Consider the following 20016-nt stretch of genomic DNA (forward strand, 5'->3'; position numbering starts at 1 on the left):
AATGAAAGGGGAATAAAAGGAGAAAAAAGGAAAGAGGAGCATTTTATGTTTTAATGTGACTGGCCATTGTATCCAGGAGCACTCTCCAGAATACTGGATTGTTTTTTATATGTACAATATCATTGCTTGTCAGCGCAACAACATTTTCTTGGCTTTATGCCATGTGTCTGAACTATTTTGCACATTATGTCTCAACTTTTAATATGTAATAGAAACAGGAAGATCGTGATGCGGATGTTCAACATTTTACTATTGTAGTCCAATTGACCTCTTGCTTTTATTTTATTTTTTGTACATGGTGTGAATTGTTGAAAAACTCTTTTAAGGATATTTGTTTTATATCCAAATAAAGATATATTATTATTACATTGCAGATCTTAAAGTGTGAAAAAAGCAGCTGACAGGAATTGTTTGATTTACATATGAATTTAATAATGAACATAAAACAGAACAGTTTTAGAAAAACATGCCTCATCGACAGACTATAACTCTTTTTCCTTGTTAATTATCCTTCTTGGGACACTCAGACTTGGGCACGCATGTGCGATCGGCAGCAGAGCGGAACACATAGCCCGTATCGCAGACACACCAGGGCTCGCAGTCTCTGTTGTCAGGTTTGACATCCGGATTTGCACAGGTTGCATGATCGGATTTCAAACAAGGCTGAAAATGCATGTTCGCCGGGCACTTAACTTGGCACGTTTCATATGTTACACATTTCTTAGAGTCGCTGGTCTCGAATATGAAACCAGGATCACATTCACACCCGTAGTTGCATTCCCTAGTACAGTCAGAAGGATTGTATTCGCTAAGCTTGTCGCAGTTTTCTCGACAGGTCTTCATGCATTTAAATGTGGCGTTGGGTTGGCACCCTAGTATAGGGAGACACAATTGGGTTAGTGATATTTTTGTTTTGATTTCAGCATCATTCACATTAAAATATTACACACAATAACCGGTATTCACCGACAAAGTGAACTAAAGAAAAATTAAGAAATCAGTAATTAAAAAACAGGCATTCTTAATTATTACAGTGACATGTATGTACATGCATCTTGTAATATCACCAGCTATTCTTTAACTGAAGTACCCTATTCACAGTGCATTGATAGGACCAATTACCTCTAATTTCTCTGCCTACTTCTAATCCTGCGCTGGGAAAGGCATCATGATTGCGTCTACGGCCCTGTGAGGAGAGTGTCTCCTAATATTTTTGCAATTACCCGCCCCGAGAAGCTGCACTGGTGAGTCTGAGGGCAGGGCTACCACTTGTCCAGTCTATACAGATATTTGACCACCGTCTTTTCATCTGATCTTTATAATTTTTAAGAAGGAATCTGTCAACTACAGGTGGGTTCCTAAAAGTCTGAATTGTAGTGAGTCACAATCACGCCTACCTCATGAATATCAATAAGGTAGTTCACTATAATTGGATACCATCATAGGGAAGATGGCTTGCAGCAGCCAGCAGACCATCATGTCTGTGACTTCCTTTCAAGAAAGTATTTCTTTTGAAATGCCGCCAATTTTTCCTAAAGAAAACAGGATTGCAATTAAAAATTAAAGAGGACAATTGTTTATTATTTTTATTTTAAAAAGGTGACCCCTTCCATTTTGTGTATGGATTGTCACCTCCTCTAAGATGTCAGTAAAAGGCAACATTTTGTTCAATCATTTAAAATGTCATATCGTTTTTTGGCCATTTTACACAATTTTCACAAAGGAAATTGCATACATTTTGCCAAGGCCAAGTACATTTTTAACTTTGCCTCCCTTGCCCAACAGGGCAACCTAAAGCACCTGGAAACAATTTAGTTAAGCAGTGTGTGCTAAGAATGCTAAGAATAAACATCAAACACCTCCACCAATACATAAGTCGTCCAATTAATTCCCAGCTGATAGTTATTTTTCAATCTTTCCTAATATACACCTCAAAGCAATTTAGCAGTACTTCGAAAGAGTTTTTCCTCCGCACAGCAGTCTGTCCTGTTTTGCATCTTTCTGTGTCTAAAAAGAAGATATAACCACCTCAAAAAGGGATGGAGCAAAACAGTACACTTACATATGTCGGTGTCAGAAAGTGGAATGGGGTGGCCCATCAACCAAATATGACACATTTGCTAGGTTACAGTACAGTTCACTGTGAAATGGCTAGTGGCCCCCAAGTTGGTCGAGCACAAAGTTCCAGCCTTATTTTTAAGATAAATGCATGCTACATTCAAGCAGTACCAAACATAATTCAAGTCAAGAACACCATAACATTTCCAAACCAATTATAGGATGCTAAATGTCACAAAATGCTTAAAGTACGGTTAAGGGAACAATAGATATGAACTCATGAAGTGAACGCAAAAAAAATCCTTTCGAACAATGGGGCTGTAAAAGTCACTGTTTAAAAACAGCCAGTAGAGAAGACAACAAGAATTACATGCAATCTATTCTAACTGAGAGAGACCAGAAACTCAGAGGCACAACAGGTTGCCTTCCAGGTTGGTAATCTCCAATGCTTTCAATTTTCCTGGTGGTCTATTGAGGGATTCAAGTTGCATGTCCAAGAGTATGACAGAGTACCTTCCTCCTGATTGCCGTTTCAGTAAGGACTCACACATTGCTGTAGATCATAGAAAAGACTCCGCTGGTCTCTCCTGAATCTCTCAAAAAAGCTCCTAGGGAGCAGGCCTCTCCCTAACCTGGGCTCCCATATCATCTACTCCGTTGCAATTCATTTCCAACTCAACAGCGAAATCATCCTCAAAGGAAAAAAGGGGCATATTACCAAGGCGGGCGATAATTATATCGCCCTATTAGCAAGCTGTCGCTAACAGCAGTTAGCGACAGCTTGCAGGCGATAGCGAGTGGTTTGGGGCCCACTTTGCATGTCAGCAATATTTATCGCTAATGACATGCAAAGTGGGCGATACTGAAAGCAGTCGTTAACGTCGCTATTGCATTAGCAAGGCAGGCGTAGCGATGGAAAAATTCACACTAAGCGCGAATATCTCCAAAAACTAATGCCTGCTCAGACCAGTTCTTAGCCATTATATCCAATGGGAGTTGGATATTATGGCTCAGTCCTCATTAGCAATAATGCGTGAATATCACTGGATTACCAGCGATATTCATGCATTTCGCTGCTAACGCCGGATATTATATCGCTTTAGAGATAAACGTTGCTAAAAGCACGTTATCTCTGCGATAATAATCGGAGATGCTTGGCGTTAAAAAAATATTCGCTAAGCCCATTTAGCAATAAATATCGCTAGTTGTTGGTAATGTGCCCCTAAATCCTTCTCCATCTTCCTGTGTCCATAAGTCAATACATAAGACCATTGGGTGTAGTTAAGCCTGCCACTTGTCATAGGGACAGAGAAAATGCCCTACCAAAATGACTAGCAGTGTCATGGTCCTCTGAATCTTCATGCCAGCACAAAGCAGTCCATAAAAAGGCGAAAATCTAATGAGACCTTGCAGAAAACATTATATTGTTAGAGTATGTATATTTTTGTGCATGTAACCACGTTGCAAACATAACTGGAACGCAATCAAGGAAGAGAAGCACAGAAGACTTGTGAAAGTTCATGGGCATTTAGAGTGAGGGAGAGAGAAGGTGGTAACTTTGCGGGTGAGATGATGGTATTCTGTCGAGATATATCTCTTCAGTGGCCTTCTTTTTTGTTTGTGAAAAAATACCTGGCACATTCAATAATAAATACAGTTTGCATTGCAGTATTGATAAAAATCTAATATACATACATCTGAAGCTTATACAATCATACAATACATTACACAATAAATAGATTAGGGCATGACTTTATAAAACAGTTAAACATTAGAAAATGATTCATTATTACAGAGTAAACCTGGGCTGGTATCTCCATACCAGAGATAGAAATACACATCCGACGCCCTTGATAAGCTAGTACATACAACAAAAGGATGTAGGGGATCTATCCCAGGAGCTTCGTACAGACCGGAATCCTCCATCCCTTAATAGGAGTCCAAATATTCAATCACAGTTCCCTCATTTTCCGACCCCTATGCATATATCGGGCAGATTTAATATTATGGATAATGAGGAGCCTAGCCAACAACATCTTGAAGGATGGTGCTACAGTATCCTTGTATCCTGCCGCAAGTAAAATCCTGAGGCCCGCCACAGATATGAATACAAAGGCTTCCTCCTCCTTGTTGAGCCCCAGATTGCTATTGATTCCTATTATCATTAGGGCTGATCTTAACACCTAGCAGCCCCTCCCAAAATTTCTCAACTTCTCCTTGAATTGCACTTAATTTATCACAGTAATAAAACGTATGCAGTAAATCAGCGGGTCCTTCCCTACACCGCGGGCACCCTATCAAGCATGCTTCTGCTCCAACTAACAGACGAGTTCCATCAGAAAACCGACAACATGATCTAATAATTCATATGGCAGGACAAAAGGGCTAGGATTAGTATCCAGAAACTGAGACTAACAAAGAAACATGGAGGCCTTAATCTCGCGGATTTCCAAACATACCAGCTAGCGATCTTGGTAAACCAGGGATCACAATGAGTGTCCTCCCCACAGGGATACTCCCCAATGTGGCTCCAGGTAGAGAGAGCCATACTAAACATTCCCCAATAACAGGGACCCATGTATCAATTTAATCCTGGTTCCACCACCTAATAAAGAATCCAATATATTAATTCTGCCCCCAGGGGTAATCCGTGGTCTGATACCCATTAAAGTTTCATGGATTTGAAAAAACTCAAAGCCTTGATTGTCCGGGATGCCATATTTCTGCTGAATATCTTCAAATCTCATCAGGCTGCCCCCCTCAAAGATATCACCTATTCTTTTAATTCCATGCTGCTCCCAAAGCCTCCCCATCCTCTCGTTACTTAATTGAGGGAACAGACTGGAGTTCTAAAGCGTTGTATAGTGAATAATTTTAGGGATTGTTATTAATGTTTGCATTAGTTTCCCGATTTTCCGAACACCATCTAAAACATTATAATGCATTTTCTTATAGTAGCACCTATTGGTTTTGTGGAGCAGAAGCCCGAGAGCTTCTCTGCCCAGCAATAGTTCGAAGATGGAGGGTGGGTTAATATTGCCAAATGGAGTGTCCGCTAAATTTGAGGCCGGATCAAATAAAATCACCATCTGGCTTAGCAAACAAGCCCAATGATAAAATCTATTATTGGGGATTGCACACCCACCCTTTTCTTGTGGAAGAGACAGATATCTCATAGAGTGCCTGATTTTACCATATTGCCAGATAAAATTCATAAAAGCTGCCTCTACTTGCTTTATTAGGCCTTCCTCAATCATAAATGGGATAGAATAAAAGAGATATAGTACCTTGGAGAGCATGATCATTTTGAGTACATTAGCTCTCCTTAATAAAGTTAGATGTAAGGCATCTATTCTTTTACGGTCTGTTGTCATTGACTTCAGGAGCAGGGTAAAATTATCTTTTATAGTTGCATCTGTTACAGCGCTGTTGCTGTCTCCCATATAAACCGCTGAATCAGTTACCTATGACCCTTCCCACCTTTCTAGATAGAACCTTGGCATAGATCTTAGTGTCCATATTGGACGATATGATCCGGGGGTCTCCTTGGGCTTCCCTTTCTTATGGAACACAATAATATTTGTTTCCTTCCAGGTTTCTGAAATTAGACCAGAGCATATTATACCGTTAAATAAATCCAGTACCATAGGGGCAATCTCATTCTGGATACTTTTATATACTTCAAGTGGTATACTATCCTGCTGCGCAGCCTTTCCTGCTGCTAATTCCTGAAGTTCTTCCACCACTTCACCTATTGCCAGATTATTCTCCAACATTTCTTTATCCAAATTACCCAGCTTGGGGTCTATATCCTCAAACCCCAGGCTAACAGCTCCAGGACCACCCTCTTCTTTGCACAATGTTTGATAGAAGTTTTTTAAAATGTTCAATGTATCGGCTGGTTCCATATAATCCCGACCCCCCTCTTGTATTCTTGAAATTATATTTCTGCTACTTTCTTGCCTGATCCGGAGTGCTAATAGCTTGCCTACCTGCTCTCCCGTCTCATACATCTTGCCCCTATGTGTCTGATACTCATCGGCAGCTTTCTGGGATAGCCACTTATGCAGCTCTGCTTTAATGGTAAGAATCTTCTGCTGGCTCACAGCAGCCTCGCACCCTTGCCCAATATCCTGCATATGCTGTTCTTTTGCCGCTGCTAGCTGGCAGACCAATCTCTCATTTTCTAGCCGAGCCTCCTGTTTTAACCTAGCCGAGAAGCTAATTGTCTCGCCTCTCAAGTCTGCCTTAAATGCATCCCACACATTATTTCTGGATGAGCTGAAATGATTCATATCAAAATAATGGGCCCATATCCTCAGGTGATCTACAAATCTGGGGTCAGCTAATAACTTCCTCTTGAAAGTCCACCTTGAATAATTTTTAGTTAAAGTATCTAAATCATACTGCAAAGTTAGTGGATTATGATAGGACAACACTTTAGGCATTTTATTAATGTTAACGTTCTCCAGTTCAGATGAAGAGATCAGGAAATAGTCCAGCTTAGTATATTTCTTGAAAGGGCATGAATAATATGTGAAAACCGATCAGTAGGTTCCTTATACCTCCAAATGATTGCCAATCCGTGTGATCCCAATAATGAGGTCAGTGCCCGGTATACCCTGGGCTTGCGGCCTGCATAAATAACATTATTTGTAAAATCAGCAGAGATATTCAAGTCCCTGCATACTATAATGGGTCTCGGCCAATTCAATAATTCCACTTCAAGATGTTCACATATCTCAGGGTTATCCAGGTAGGAACCATAGATCGTACATATTGTAAATCCTAGACCATGTTCTGCCAGTGCCCACCTCCCAGGGGAATATGCCTGTGAGGAGCAGGCCAATAACTCAAAACCACGTATTCTTAACAGATGGCTTTTTTGCCCATGGTAGATGGGTCTCCTGTAAACATAGTACATCCACATGGTTCGACCTTACAAAATACCCCATCATTTGCCTCTTCCTCCAGTTATTTAGGCCCCCAATATTAACCGTACAAATCTTAAGTTTCCCCATTTAATCCTGCTGGGATGCCAAGTTCTTTTGAAGCAGCCCATACATCTGATTAGAGACAGAAAGCCCTAAACCATCAAAAAAATAACACCAGGTATTTTTTTGGGGGGCTTTTCCCCATTCCTTTCCATCCTCCTCTGCCCCCTCCAATTCCCATCTTTCCCTCCCCCTTCCCCCTACTCCCTCCACCCTTAAGAAGCACTCAGACCTATGTCTGTGCATGTGATGTCTGCAGCATTAGCAGCCTGGGTCCTTTCTAGGCTAATCACCATATCTTCCTCCTACCCCCTTTATCCTACCAAAACATAAATCTTACACGCAAAATTAAACCAGAAACCACAAACTGAAATATATATAACTCTGGAGTGTCTTAACACCCCCCTTCACCCATCCTCCCGTTAAACCATAGAACCACTACAACCAGTCTCTTTTATTCTCTCCTCTGCCTCCCTTTCTTCACCTCACAGCCAAACTTTTTATTCGTCCACCGCGTCCAGGTATTCTCTGGATTTCATCTCGGAGGAAAAGCAGCGTGTATGTCCCTCATGGATCACCTTATGTTGTGCCAGGTTAATTAGATACATCTGGATATTCTTCTCCTGGAACGGTTTTATTAATTGTCTCAGCCTCCAGCGTCTCTCTACCGTTGAGTGGCAGAAGTCAGGGCGAAGGAAAATGAGACCCGACCACTAGATCTCTTTGCTTCTGGTCTGGCCTTCTCTGAAATAGCCTATTGCAATAGAAAATTCCCTAGGAACACCAAAATTGCTCGTGGTTTATCCCCCTCTCTCACTGGAGCTCGTAATTTAGTACGGTGTGCTCGTTGAATTTCAGCAGTCTAGTTCCATTCCAGCAGCTCCAGAAAGGCAGACTTAAACAGTTTGATTATGTATACCCTACCATCTGACCATTCCACTGCCTCTGGCACCCTCAATACCCTGAGGTTATTCCGCCTCTGCCTGTTCTCAAATTCCTCCAACTTCCACTGGATGTCCTTAATCTGTGAGCTTTGAGCCCCCACCTGGGTTGATGCACTGGCTGCTTCTGCCTCTGTCGCAACTATTCTTTCCTCAAGGTTTGTCACTCTCTCACCTACATTAAAACATGCCTTGGAGAGCTTCCTGATGACCCCTTGCATTTTCTCATGGCAGCCTGTGCCTTGTGACGTTCCTGACACGTTTCTTTCCTGTGGGAGACGATGGCCTGATGTATAACCTCCAGCATAGGAGGGGTGGTGCTAGTTACAGGGGGGGGGGGTTTACCAGAAAGTGGGGTGGCAGATGAATAGTCCCATCTTAGGTCCTCTTTTCCTCAGCCTTGTACATCTCATTGTGCATTAGCTTTTTTAGTTATTGTAGGGAGGTCTAGATTACTGTCTTCCAGGTCTGAATCCAAGTTACTCCCCCCTAGTGATGAGCTCCGATCATCATCAGACCATTCCGCCTCTTCAGAGACAGAAAAAAAACAGTCACTAGGCTCCTTATCTTTATCCAGATCTAATCCGTCCTTACCCCTTACTGGGAGATCTGCTCCCCACATCGCATCGCCAGTCCCAGCATTGAGGCTGATTGCTGTAGCCCCCTCTCAACTGTCGCTCCTTCACAAACAGAGGCCGTATCTGCATTCTTACTGTTAGTTTCTGCGTCTTGTGTTACCTCCTGGGGGGCCAGAGATACCGTGGCCAGACCTACTGTGTCATCCCCCCCGCATTCTCTACTGGAGAGGGACTGGTGTTACTGTCACTTGGGGGAGCTCTACAGCAGGTGGAGCACACTCACTGAGATCCCTAGTGGTTAAGTTAGATTTAGTGCCTTGAGTGCCTTGAGAAGCTTCAACAGACCTGCTCGGGCTCACCTCCTCATTTTGGTTCCTTCTTGTATTGTTTTCCGTATTAGGGACCACTGCCGCCCCCTACCACCTATGTCTGTTGTTGCTCCTTGCCATGCATTAACATGTCGGCTACTGAGGGGGCGGCTGGACGGTTCTTCCCGGATGCCCCGCCGCTCCCCCTCCTTGGCTGATCCGGCGTACGTGCCTGCTGCGGCTCGCTCTGCGCTTGTTCCAGTATACTCTGCTCCAACACCACTTAGCCTGCGGCAGACTCATCCGCTGCCGTTGTCTTGGAGCCCACGGCATTCACCGCCACTTTCAGAGCCATCCCTCCGCTGTTCCACGTACACAGACTAACCAGGTGAGACAGAAACTTGGGTATGGAGCGCCTGATTATCCGGAGCCCAAATTTTGTAACAAGTGCCAAAAGTCTTTTACGGGAGTACTGCGCCCCCAACATAGAGTGGTATGGGAGGTATGGGGGTGGTATTTTCCAAACTCCTTAAGGAGTTAAGCTTATTCTGCAAGCCTTTAGGGGTCTTCACATCATAACCTGACTCAGAGCGGCTTCGCTGGTGCTGCAATAGGCCTCTAAGCGGCCGCCATCTTGCTCCTCCACGAACAAATGATTCATGTTGTGGGTTGCCTCCTCTTCAGGGGCCTTCTTAATCACAGTAGAGTTGAACAGGTGCAATGTCAATGGGGATATGCTTCCAGATAATGGGTGTATAGACTGAAAAGGTATGAACTTTTCCTTCCTGAGTAAGCTTATCGGTAACCTAGCAATGGCCTGGCTCTAATTTTGAAATTGACCATGCAAGGTTGCTAATTTCTCTGTCAGGTATAGTTGTGTTGCTTCTGAAGGTCTTGTAGGTGATGAGGGTGGTATTGAAAATGATGCAGGCTGTGAGAGGGATCAGGTTAAGTGATCAAATTGGTTCTGGTCCTAGATGAGGTGAACCTACAAGTGCTGGATGCCTTTCAGAGGAGCCAATGCAGTCAGTGATTTGGTAGACTAGAACACTGCCTATATCTAGTTAGGAAAGAACTGGTCACTGTTTAACAGAAATCAAATTTATGTAGGAAAGGTTTGCATTTTTATGAGTGAAAGAGCTGTTTCCCTGTGATCATGTTAACTATAAATCAAAGTGATTTTGTATTTGATGTCGGGGTAAAGAAGTCTATGCTCATGCCTGCTAGCCAAGCATGAATAAAAGGTTGGTTGACATTGTTGGAGAACAGTAAAACTTCTGTATTTATCAGGCTGAGCTTTTGGTCAGGTTTTGACATTCAGTTTTTAATTAGCTTTATGCAGAATTTAAGTAGTTGAGTGTTATCAAGTGGACTGATTTTGATATACAGTTTTGTGTTTTTGGCAAATTAGTGTATATTGCCAATATTCTGAGTAAGTAATATCCCCTGGGGTTCCAGATTGAAGTTGAAGATGTAGGTATGGGATGCATCTTTGAGAAACTAGAAAGGATACAGGGAGTTTCGGCAATCTTGAGGCTCCCATCAGGATGAATGGGTTGTTGTTGACAAACTGATGCTGTTGTTTGATAACACTCTTTTATAAATTATTCTCCAGATAAATGGAAGGTGGTTGGTTGGTAAGGTTGGTAAGGTTGTCCAAGGCCAAAGTAGGGTTGTTCAGCAAAGATATGCTCTGTTGTGGTTTGGATCATCCACAAAGTTCCCTGTCGGAGGCAGGGTTGATGTTGTTGAGGTTGGCTGTCTCCATGAAGAGATTCTGTGATAAATGATCACAGCATTTTGTCTGTGTAGGATATAGTGATGAGTGACTTTAGAATGCCTGTTTATTTAGCATGCAAGAGGAGGTCCAAATCTAGTAACTTGAAGAAAAAGCAGAGTAGGTGTGTCTGCTTCATGTTCATATTGGTCAAAAGCACTGCAGTTGTTGACTTATTGTCATATTCTGTAATCTGGGAGTAGTGTAATGCAGTGCATGAGAGACTTAAAGAGGGATTTGTTTTTTATTAGTCATTGTTTGATGCCTATCTTGTAGAGGAGGCTGTAATTGAGTTGATTCACTGGCTTTGTGAAGTGCTTTGAGTTGGATGAGGTTGACAAAGGCATTGGTCTGTTTCAATTTCTTATCATAATTTCACATATTTCAATCATTATCTGTTAGTTCATTGGTTTACTAATAGTCAAAATGGATTTTGTTTTGAGGACCATGTTTTAATGATGCATTTATTGGCAAATGGTATTTTGAGGACAGCAATGTATTTGTTTTGATGTTTATTAAGATCTGATGAGGCCTGGAGTGTTTGAGACTTTATTGAGTTCCATTAAAAGTCATCCTTGGCAAAGTCTTCAAGGAAAATGTTTTTGATTTTCTCTTTTTGGTTGGGTGTGATGCTTAAATGTAGTGTGGAGAGTAGCATAGTATTTCAGTTCAGTGGTAAAGGGGCATTACCTTATTATGGTGCATGCCGATGGCTATTTGTAATGGTTTTTAGTAACTGTACAATAAAGCACTGAACCTGAACCCTATTATGGTGCAGGGTGCTGCTCTGAGAGTAAATAGGTTTGATGATTATTTTCTTGGTGTCAGATACTAGACACGTGTACATACAGATACTTTCACTGCTTTGGTTCTAAAGATGTTCAGAACATTGAAGTTTCAAAGGAGGTTTTGGTGGGAGGGCTGAATGGGGCACTAGTAATAAAGGGCCACATGTACGGGCCGTTTGGGACCGGTAACATGCATTTTGCTATGTACAAACCCTATTTTGCAAGTTGGCAACCTATTACCGGCTCGCAACATAGGGGTTGCGAGTCACTAATAGGAAGGAGCATGCCAAGGGTGTCACTTCCTGATAGCCAGTCGCAGAGGGATGTACTATTGTTTTATGAACGGAATGCAGTCACAAAACAATCACAGTTTACCTCCTACCTAAAGTAGGTGGTAAGCCAGTCACAAAAGGGAAGGGATCCCCAGGTCTTTGTGACTGGCAGTGAAAACATTTTTTACGAGCAGGAAGTGGTCCCACAGATCACTGCCTTCTCTTAAAAATGAAAGAGAAACTTTGTTGTTTCTTTTTGAAACACAACTTGTTTTCCTTTAAGGAAAACGAGCTGCATTAAAAAAAGATGCTTTTTTAAAAACACAAACAGAGACATCCCCAGTAGGCCACGATCCCAGTGTTAAAGCCCATTCCAAATGGGTTGCAAATTGCGTCCTGAACCGTGAATATTGACAAGGTAGATCCATAGCAACCACATTGGGAATCTCTAATGTGTCTGACACACATTAGTACATTTAATTTTGCAAGTCTCTATTTGCGAGTCACACAAACATAGCAATTACAGACACAAAATAAAATGGTTGCACATGAAGCCCAAAGTCTGATATATAGGAGCTTGTTGGAAATGGTCTTTGCATGATGCAGAGAGGAAGAAATGCGAAATGAAGAGGTTGTATTATGATTTGGGTGGTAGTTGTTCTGTGAGAATGCACAGCCAAATAGGCTTGTGAATGATGGCAATCCCCTTTCTCCCCATTCAGTGTATTTCCATTATGTTCAGTGATATAGTCTGCTGTGTCAAAAACATGATTGTGTTGGAAGTGGGCCATATTTACGTGATAACAAAATGCATCATAGTTGTTTTGTGCAATCATGCACCTATTTCAAGACAATGTGTGTTTGCAGAGTGTGCATTATTCAGCATGAGGTGGCGAGTTGGAGGGTTTGTTTTGTAGGTGGTGTGTGTGTGCTAATGAGTAGAATGCAATTAAGGTATAGGTGTTTGCTCAGTGGTAATCTGTGACACAATGCACTCACTGTAGTGTGTGTATTTTGTGTGTGGTGTGTGTGCATGTGTATCATAGTGTATAGGTGTCTCATTAGAGGCTCAGTGTTCTAGGTCTAGGCACTTCCTTTCCTGAACAGGCCGAAAGGGGTGACGACATTGTCAGTGTTCACCTGGTAGACTGCACCTTAAAATTGTGACAATTAAGTACCTGGCTCTGATTGGCTAGACAATGTGGGACTCGATGGACCTTTCTGTGCTGTGTAGTGTGGGGTGTTACTTTGTGGTCTTCTGTCTATGGGAGCACAAGTTTTGCTAATGTGTAAAAGATGAGCTTGGCACTGATTGGCAGGGGCCAGAAGGAGGTGAGGGAAATGTCTGTGTGGTTCTGGCAGTGAAGTTCCTCAGTGGCCTGCTAGCCTTGAGATTGCTGATTGGCCTGGTTGAAAGTAGTAGTTATGTTGAAAAATGTGGTGGGTTTTGTTGGGCTGGGGCATGGTCGGCGTGAGTCAAAATAATATCCACAATTTTCTGAAAACATTTAATGATTGTCACTATACCATGCACACTGGGGCACTGCTGTCCAGTGCCAACAGTACATGCTCTGACCACTAAAAGGCCTAATCCCTGGTTGGTTTATTTAACCTTTCTGTAAGGCCATTGTTTATGGTGTGGAAATACACTTATTGTGATATCCACTTCTGTGACAAAGGAAAACATGGCTTCAAGTGAATCATTGTCACCTGATTGCTGCAGTGTGATACCTACAGTGTCACCTGTTAACACAACCCTTATTAAGAGTTTATGGAGTCCAATTTGAAATATTATGAAGTCAGTTCTATGTAAATATTTTAGCCCACAAGCTAGGGTGCATAGTATTTAAAAGGGGGATATACAGAAAATTAATGTTATCATGTCCCCACAGCAACAAAAAAAACTAAAAGCTATATTCACTGTGGCAGTGGTAGATACCATGTGTAAAACAAATTGAAAATGAAGATTGCTATATCGAGAATGGGACAAGCTAATAAAATAATTAAATAACTATCTATAATAGGTATTAAAAGTCCAATTCAATGGTAAAGTTGGTTTTTAATATATATTTTTAGAAATGAACATTTTAAATGTTACCCTTAGCCTGTATGAACTGGTAGAAGGCTATTTAGCAAATTCCTCTGCCAGCTTCCAGTCTAAGCTCGAGCATAGGAATTGATGTGAAATGCCCTCCAAGAGCAAACAATAGGTTCACATGAATATGCAGGGATGACCCTTCTGAACTCCACCGAATGTTCTGAGTAGGGCATTGTGGGTATCCTGTTGATACCCCAATGTCAAATCCTGATTGATATACATTTTATACCGCATGTAATACTTGTGGCACATTTGAAAAGGAGTGAACAGGATGCCAAGACAGTTCTTGTGTATCCCCTCTCTAGTTGCTTAAGGCCCCTGTGTTTGCCCTACCAGTCTTCCATCAGAGGCTTGTTTTCAGTAATGCAAAGGTCAGCAATTTACCCTAAAAGGCCCATGTGCGTTCAGGAGACATACTACTCAACTATAGAATGGATTGGAGAGTCAGAGTAGTGAGTTGCTTCGGCAAAATATCACATTTATTTTAAAAAGTTAAATGGCAGAAAGTTAGTTGGGAAAGATAGGTTTGCATTGTGGTAGTTGTAATATATGTCAGGTCAAGCGTCACAATTGGGAGCAACGAAAGGACCTGTAATAAAAGGGCCTGGTTGTGTTATACTCACATGAACGTATGTTTGTAGAAAGAGGGTATATTTTTAGATTTAAATGTACCTTGTTCTTTGCTTTATTCATCTTCTATAGGCTTTCAGAAAATTGGCTTTTGGGCAGTTTCCTCACAGCCAAATACTGTATTAAGCTGTAAATGAGATTGAAATTTAGAAAAAGATATAAAGTAACAAATGTGCTTCCTTTGCCATTTTGCAGTGAAGAACATTTGATTCCTTTAGAGGAATGTAGCACCTTTTGTGTAGTGTCCTCCTAAAAAACTGCTTAGAGTTGCTTTGCCATAGAGCTGGCACTGAAAGTGATCAAGGGAATGCACGATGAAAGAGATAATCAATGCATTTAAAAAGTCCAAACTTCACCAAATGACTATGAAATACAAATAAAGTTCTTTGGGGGTAAAATGTCATACCTTTTGGAGGAGAATCAGCCAGAAGTGTGTTGACAAGGATCAGCAATAGACCTGAAAAGATACATAGTGTATTAATGAGCAGACTGGGTTGTGGCAGCATCCGTGCCATATCACCCTTTTTCTAGGTACACTTGTACTCACCTAACATCAGGAGCTGAAGGTATGAGCTGGGTTGCTTCATGTTGTCCTCTCCTTGTTTCTGGAAACAATCAGTATCAGAGCACAATGATTAAGTAAGTATTTAAAGACAGCTATAAAACCATAAATGTATAAATGCATACGAAATAATACCCTGTGCATAGAGAGATGTGACATACAGCTTAAACTCACAGCTGGGCAAATGGGAAGGCGTTAAGGCAGTCTTTAGGTCAAGGATAAAACACTGTGAATGATGAGGTGACCATAGGAAAGTTACAGTAGACAGAAGGAAATATGAAATTACTGCACATGCACATACCTGGACACAAAAACATTCATAAACAAACACACTGAACATCAAAAAGAATATTGTGAAGATAAGTATATGTAGGTAAATAGGTAAGTATAGGGTTACTGTATATCACTTCGCAAAATTTAGTGCCAATATATATATGTAATACAAAGGTCAAAGTGACGTTATACTTAGCTCAGATTTTACTCATACAAAGTCGGTGAAATTCAGCACTTATAGTCACCTGACCTAACTATAACTTACACCCCCGCAATGCACTGCTTATGAGTTCACACATAGCATCACTCATGACATGGTCAGTGAACTCCATGATGACACCTGAATTGACATGCCTGATGACTTCAAAGTGAGCGAGTGCTTGAGAGTTCGAGGGGAGTGAGTGTGTGAGTCTCCGTGTGGGTCTAGGAGTTGGTGCCCAAGTGTCTAAGTGGGTCTGTGAATGGATGTATGAGTGTCTCAGTGGATCTGTCAATGGGTGTGTGAGAATATGTCTGTGAGTCAGTGTGTGAGTGTTTCAGTGAGCCTGTGAATTTGTACATGACTCTCTCAGTAGGTATGTGAGTGTATGCATGAGTGAGTTTATGAATGGTGCGCGAGTGTCTGAGTAGGTCTATGAATGGTGCATGATTCACTCAGTGGGTCTGATGTCTGTGGCTGGATATGTGAGAGTCTGAGTGGGTCTGTGAGTGGGTGTATGAGTCTCTGAGTGGGTTACCAGCTTAGCTGTGAAGTGTATGCGTTTTAAATGAGCATAACACAGGCCCCTGCACCCAAGGGGCTGTAGAGGCCTGTGTTACTCTCCTCGCTATCCTCTGCTGCTCCAACCAGGATTCAATGTGCTATGGGACTGTGGGGAAGCCAAATTCAGCAAACTCAGTAATGTAACATCGAATTTGTCCACTGGAGAGTGGTGAACTTTGTTTTAATCTCAAGCTCGGCTACAGCAAACCCTTCTGGGTAAAGTGTATAGTGTAGGACCACAATCACTTCGGAGGCCCACTGAAGGGCATGATTGGTATTTCACCGGGTGAGCAGATGTCTGCAATTAGCTTGCTGGACTGCCAGGCATTTGTCATGTGAGCAAGAGCTGAGGAAGTCTGAAACACGTTAGGCCTCATGAAAAATAATTCTATATACGTTGCTGGCTTCGCTGTAGTCTACAATAAAGACATTCAGAACTGAATGTCAGTGCGCCTATGTCAGAGAACAACATTTTCTTGTGGAAATAAATTAGATACTTGGGGCACAACATTTTTGCATGTCAATTGGTCTTAAATAAATCCCGAGGCTTTTGCGAGGCAGTTGCCTCTGTGTCTGTTAAAATCACCTTGCGGAAACCTGCAGCTTTTTAAAAATAACGGGTCTATCTCCATCTAAAAGTCGAGTTTTCTACCCTGTATACTTTTCCAAATACTGCAGCGTTTTAAATGATGGCAGAAGAGGTGTTTACATTTTCTTAAGTAATGACGACAAAGTCCACAATTAATATTTCACTAGATTTGTCATCCCTTATTTCTTGCTCGAAGTATTCTTGACCATAAAATGTATCATTAGGCTGTATGCAGGTCTCTTCTATGTATGTGGCATTTCTATACCTTGTACCTAGCCAAAATACAGCAGAGCGCCGTGGTTTCCATATTAGAGTAGCCATAGAAATGGTAGCTCCACACTAATTTGTAAAACGTTGAAATATCCTTAACTTTCTTTTTCAAAGAAATTAGTCTAATTTTACACACAGATAAGAATAAAGGAGCAAAGTAGCAGCATATTCAACAACACAAGGAATCATGATATTTAGATTGTTATCCATGACACCATTTGATTCATTCATTTATTGATCCTTTAAATGACACATTCTTAATTATAAAAAACTTCTCCTAGAAACATACCTCTCTCTCCTTTTATTGTGGATAGACTGTTCTGCACCTCCGCTTCTGTCTGATTCTAAAAGGCCACCTGCTTGTTTTTATATCCCATAGCAGGTCATTGGTTACAGCTCTTGGCATGCAAATAATATTGTTGGCGAAACAAACTTTTGCAACACTATTACCTAATAGAGTAACAGAAACTTCCCAAATGTAATTAAAGCATGAATCACAGGTGTCCTTGCCCAAAGCCTATTGCATGTAGGTTTATTCTGAAGTGTCAGTGATGCTTTATGCCAAGTGACGGTTAGTGACCCACAAAAATGATGGGGCGAGATAAATAGAATACGTTTAAAAACATACTTACAAATAAACACACATTTAACCCTTGTGCTGTCAGGCCTCCCCCAGTGACACCCTTTTTTTGGATTAGTTCGAGCCTAGGCCCCCATAAAGTTCTGTTCACATAAGGTATCCACACTTAGGGGCTGATTATGATCGCGGACGGACTTGCGTCCATCCGCGATCACTGAGGAGGAGGGGACGTCCGCATGGGCTGCGGAGTCCCCTCCTGTGCGATTAGGATGTGACCGCCACCCTGGCGGTTACATCTTCTATTTTTAACATTGCTGCGGGTGCGGCTTCAAGCTGCACCCGCGGCAATGTTAAAAATGCAGTCATTGTATTTGCATGCAGAAAGAGGCAGGCACCTCGCGGTGCCTGCCGCTTTCTGCATACAAATGCAGGGGGGTACCATAGGTACCCCCATGTGCACCCCCCACCGCCCCCTTCACTTAGGGGCCCCGCAACGGGCCCCCGCAGTGAAGTTACACATGCTTTTCCACGGCAGAAAAGCCGCCGCGGAAAAGCATATTTTACATCCCATCCTAATCTGCCTGACGGTGTCTGAGAGACACCGTCACCAGATTAGAGCTTTTCCGCCGCGGTTGTAAGCCAGCTGCGGACGGAAACCAGGACCCACCAGCCATCCTAATGTGGCGGTGGGTCTTTGGTCAGTCCGCTGCGGTTTTTCCGCATCCTCTGGGCCGGCGGTGGCTTCCGCCGGCCCCGAGGATGCGGAAATACCGCAATCCTAATGAGCCCCTAAATTTGTGTCCTTTTCTTCCAACATCTTGAGGATTCTAAAGGTACCGATGTTTGTGGATTCCCCTGGAGGGTAGTGAGAAATTATGCAAAACACAGCTAAATGTGTTTTTGGGGGAGAAATGTGTTAAAAGTGCTGCAGAAGAAAGTGTCAGGATTCTTCCCTACAAATGGTATTAAAGAAGGGTTTATGCTGCTAAAATCACAATTTTCCCAGCTTTCAGGAACAAGCAGACTTTTGTCAGAAAACCAAAATATTCTATACAGGTTTGTCAGTTTACTGGACATAGCCTATTTTTCCTATTTGTTGTTCTTTTAACCCCCTTCCAGTAAGTGGTAGAAATGGGTGTGAAAACAATAAAGGATCCTAGAAAGCTATACATTTCTGAAAAGTAGACAGAAAATCCGAATTCAACAAGAGGTCATTTGCGTAGATCCTTCAATGTTTTCCCATGAACAATACCAGTTAAAAAAAAAAGAACATTGAAATTTTGTTGAAAAAAACAGACATTTGTGCCTACATTTTCACCTGTAACTAATTCTAACTATGTTAGATTATTGAAAGCTATATAACGTTACGTCCACTAGACCCTTTGGGTTGCTGGGTTATATGAGGCTTGTAGGTTCACCAAAAACTGGCTGTACCCAGAGCCAGTAAATGAGTTGCACCTTGCAATGTTTTTTCATTATGTACATGGTATGCAGTAATTAATTTGATAAAAAATGAAGAGTGAAAAATCAGTATCAAGGATTCCTATGAATTTCTAAAATTGGAACAGGATATGGAGCTTAGAAGCAGTTGTTCTTGGCAGCCTTCGACACCGTATGCCATCACACCCTAAAAACACCCCTCTTCAACACTGGGATCCAAGGAAAGGCCCTGGACTGGATCACCTCGGACCTCTCCAACAGAACCCAGAGAGTCCGCCTCCCTCCCTTACGCTCAGAAGCCACCAAAATTATCTGTGGCATACCCCAAGGATCCTCGCTCAGCCCAATGCTCTTCATTATCTACATGAGCCCCCTCGCCGCCATCGCACGCAAACGCAACATCAACCTCATCTCCTACGCCGACGACACCCAGCTGATACTCTCCCTCACCAAAGACCCAGCCACCACCAAAACCAACCAACAGGGAAGAATGAAAGACGTCACAGAATGGATGAAGCTCAGCCGCCTGAAGCTGGGATGACTCCTGGTGGCCCTCAGCACTGGGCTCCGCACCAACACGCTCGGAGCACGCATGCAACCTGGGATTCATCCTGGAATCCACCCTCACGATGACCAAGCAAGTCAATGCCGTCCCGTCATCATGCTTCAACACCCTACGCATGCTCTGAAAGATATTCCGGTGGATCCCCACCGAAACCAGAAAGACTGTCACCCAGGCCCTCGTCACTAGCCGACTGGACTACAGAAACGGCCTTTACGCAGGAACCACCGCCAAACTCCAGAAATGACTACAACGCATACAGAACGCCTCTGCACGACTCTTCCTCGACTTCCCTCACCAAAGCCACATATCCGCCCACCTGAGAGACCTGCACTGGCTCCCCATCAACAAGAGGATCACATTCAGGCTCCTCACCCACGCACACAAAGCTCTCCACGACATGGTCCCCGAATACCTCAACAAACGCCTCACGTTCTACACTCCCACCCGCCAGCTCAGCTCCGCAGGCCTCGACCTCACCATCGTCCCACGGATCCACAGAGCCACAGCCGGAGGAAGATCATTCTCCTACC

General features: G+C 42.5%; 1 protein-coding gene across 1 annotated transcript; it reads right to left on the reverse strand.

Annotated features, from left to right (window-relative positions):
* Positions 1-407: 407 nt before the first annotated feature.
* LOC147701379 (zonadhesin-like) lies at positions 408-17281 on the reverse strand. Its single transcript, XM_086930067.1, has 4 exons — positions 17191-17281; positions 14992-15049; positions 14851-14901; positions 408-872 (listed from the first exon to the last, which is right to left on the reverse strand). Exons 2-4 carry the CDS (start codon positions 15029-15031, stop codon positions 502-504), a joined length of 462 nt encoding a protein of 153 aa, XP_086786193.1. The 5' UTR covers positions 15032-15049; positions 17191-17281; the 3' UTR covers positions 408-501.
* Positions 17282-20016: the final 2735 nt, after the last annotated feature.

This window comes from Lissotriton vulgaris, chromosome 7 (assembly GCF_964263255.1).
Source record: "Lissotriton vulgaris chromosome 7, aLisVul1.2, whole genome shotgun sequence".
Taxonomy (NCBI): Eukaryota; Metazoa; Chordata; class Amphibia; order Caudata; family Salamandridae; genus Lissotriton; species Lissotriton vulgaris.

Coding starts and splice junctions, on each gene's coding strand:
- LOC147701379 (XM_086930067.1), bottom strand. CDS start 15,031: ATGAAGCAACCCAGCTCATACCTTCAGCTCCTGATGTTAG. Junction 14,902..14,991: donor CCTTCAGCTCCTGATGTTAG/GTGAGTACAAGT, acceptor GTATCTTTTCAG/GTCTATTGCTGATCCTTGTC. Junction 873..14,850: donor GGCTGATTCTCCTCCAAAAG/GTATGACATTTT, acceptor TCCCTATACTAG/GGTGCCAACCCAACGCCACA.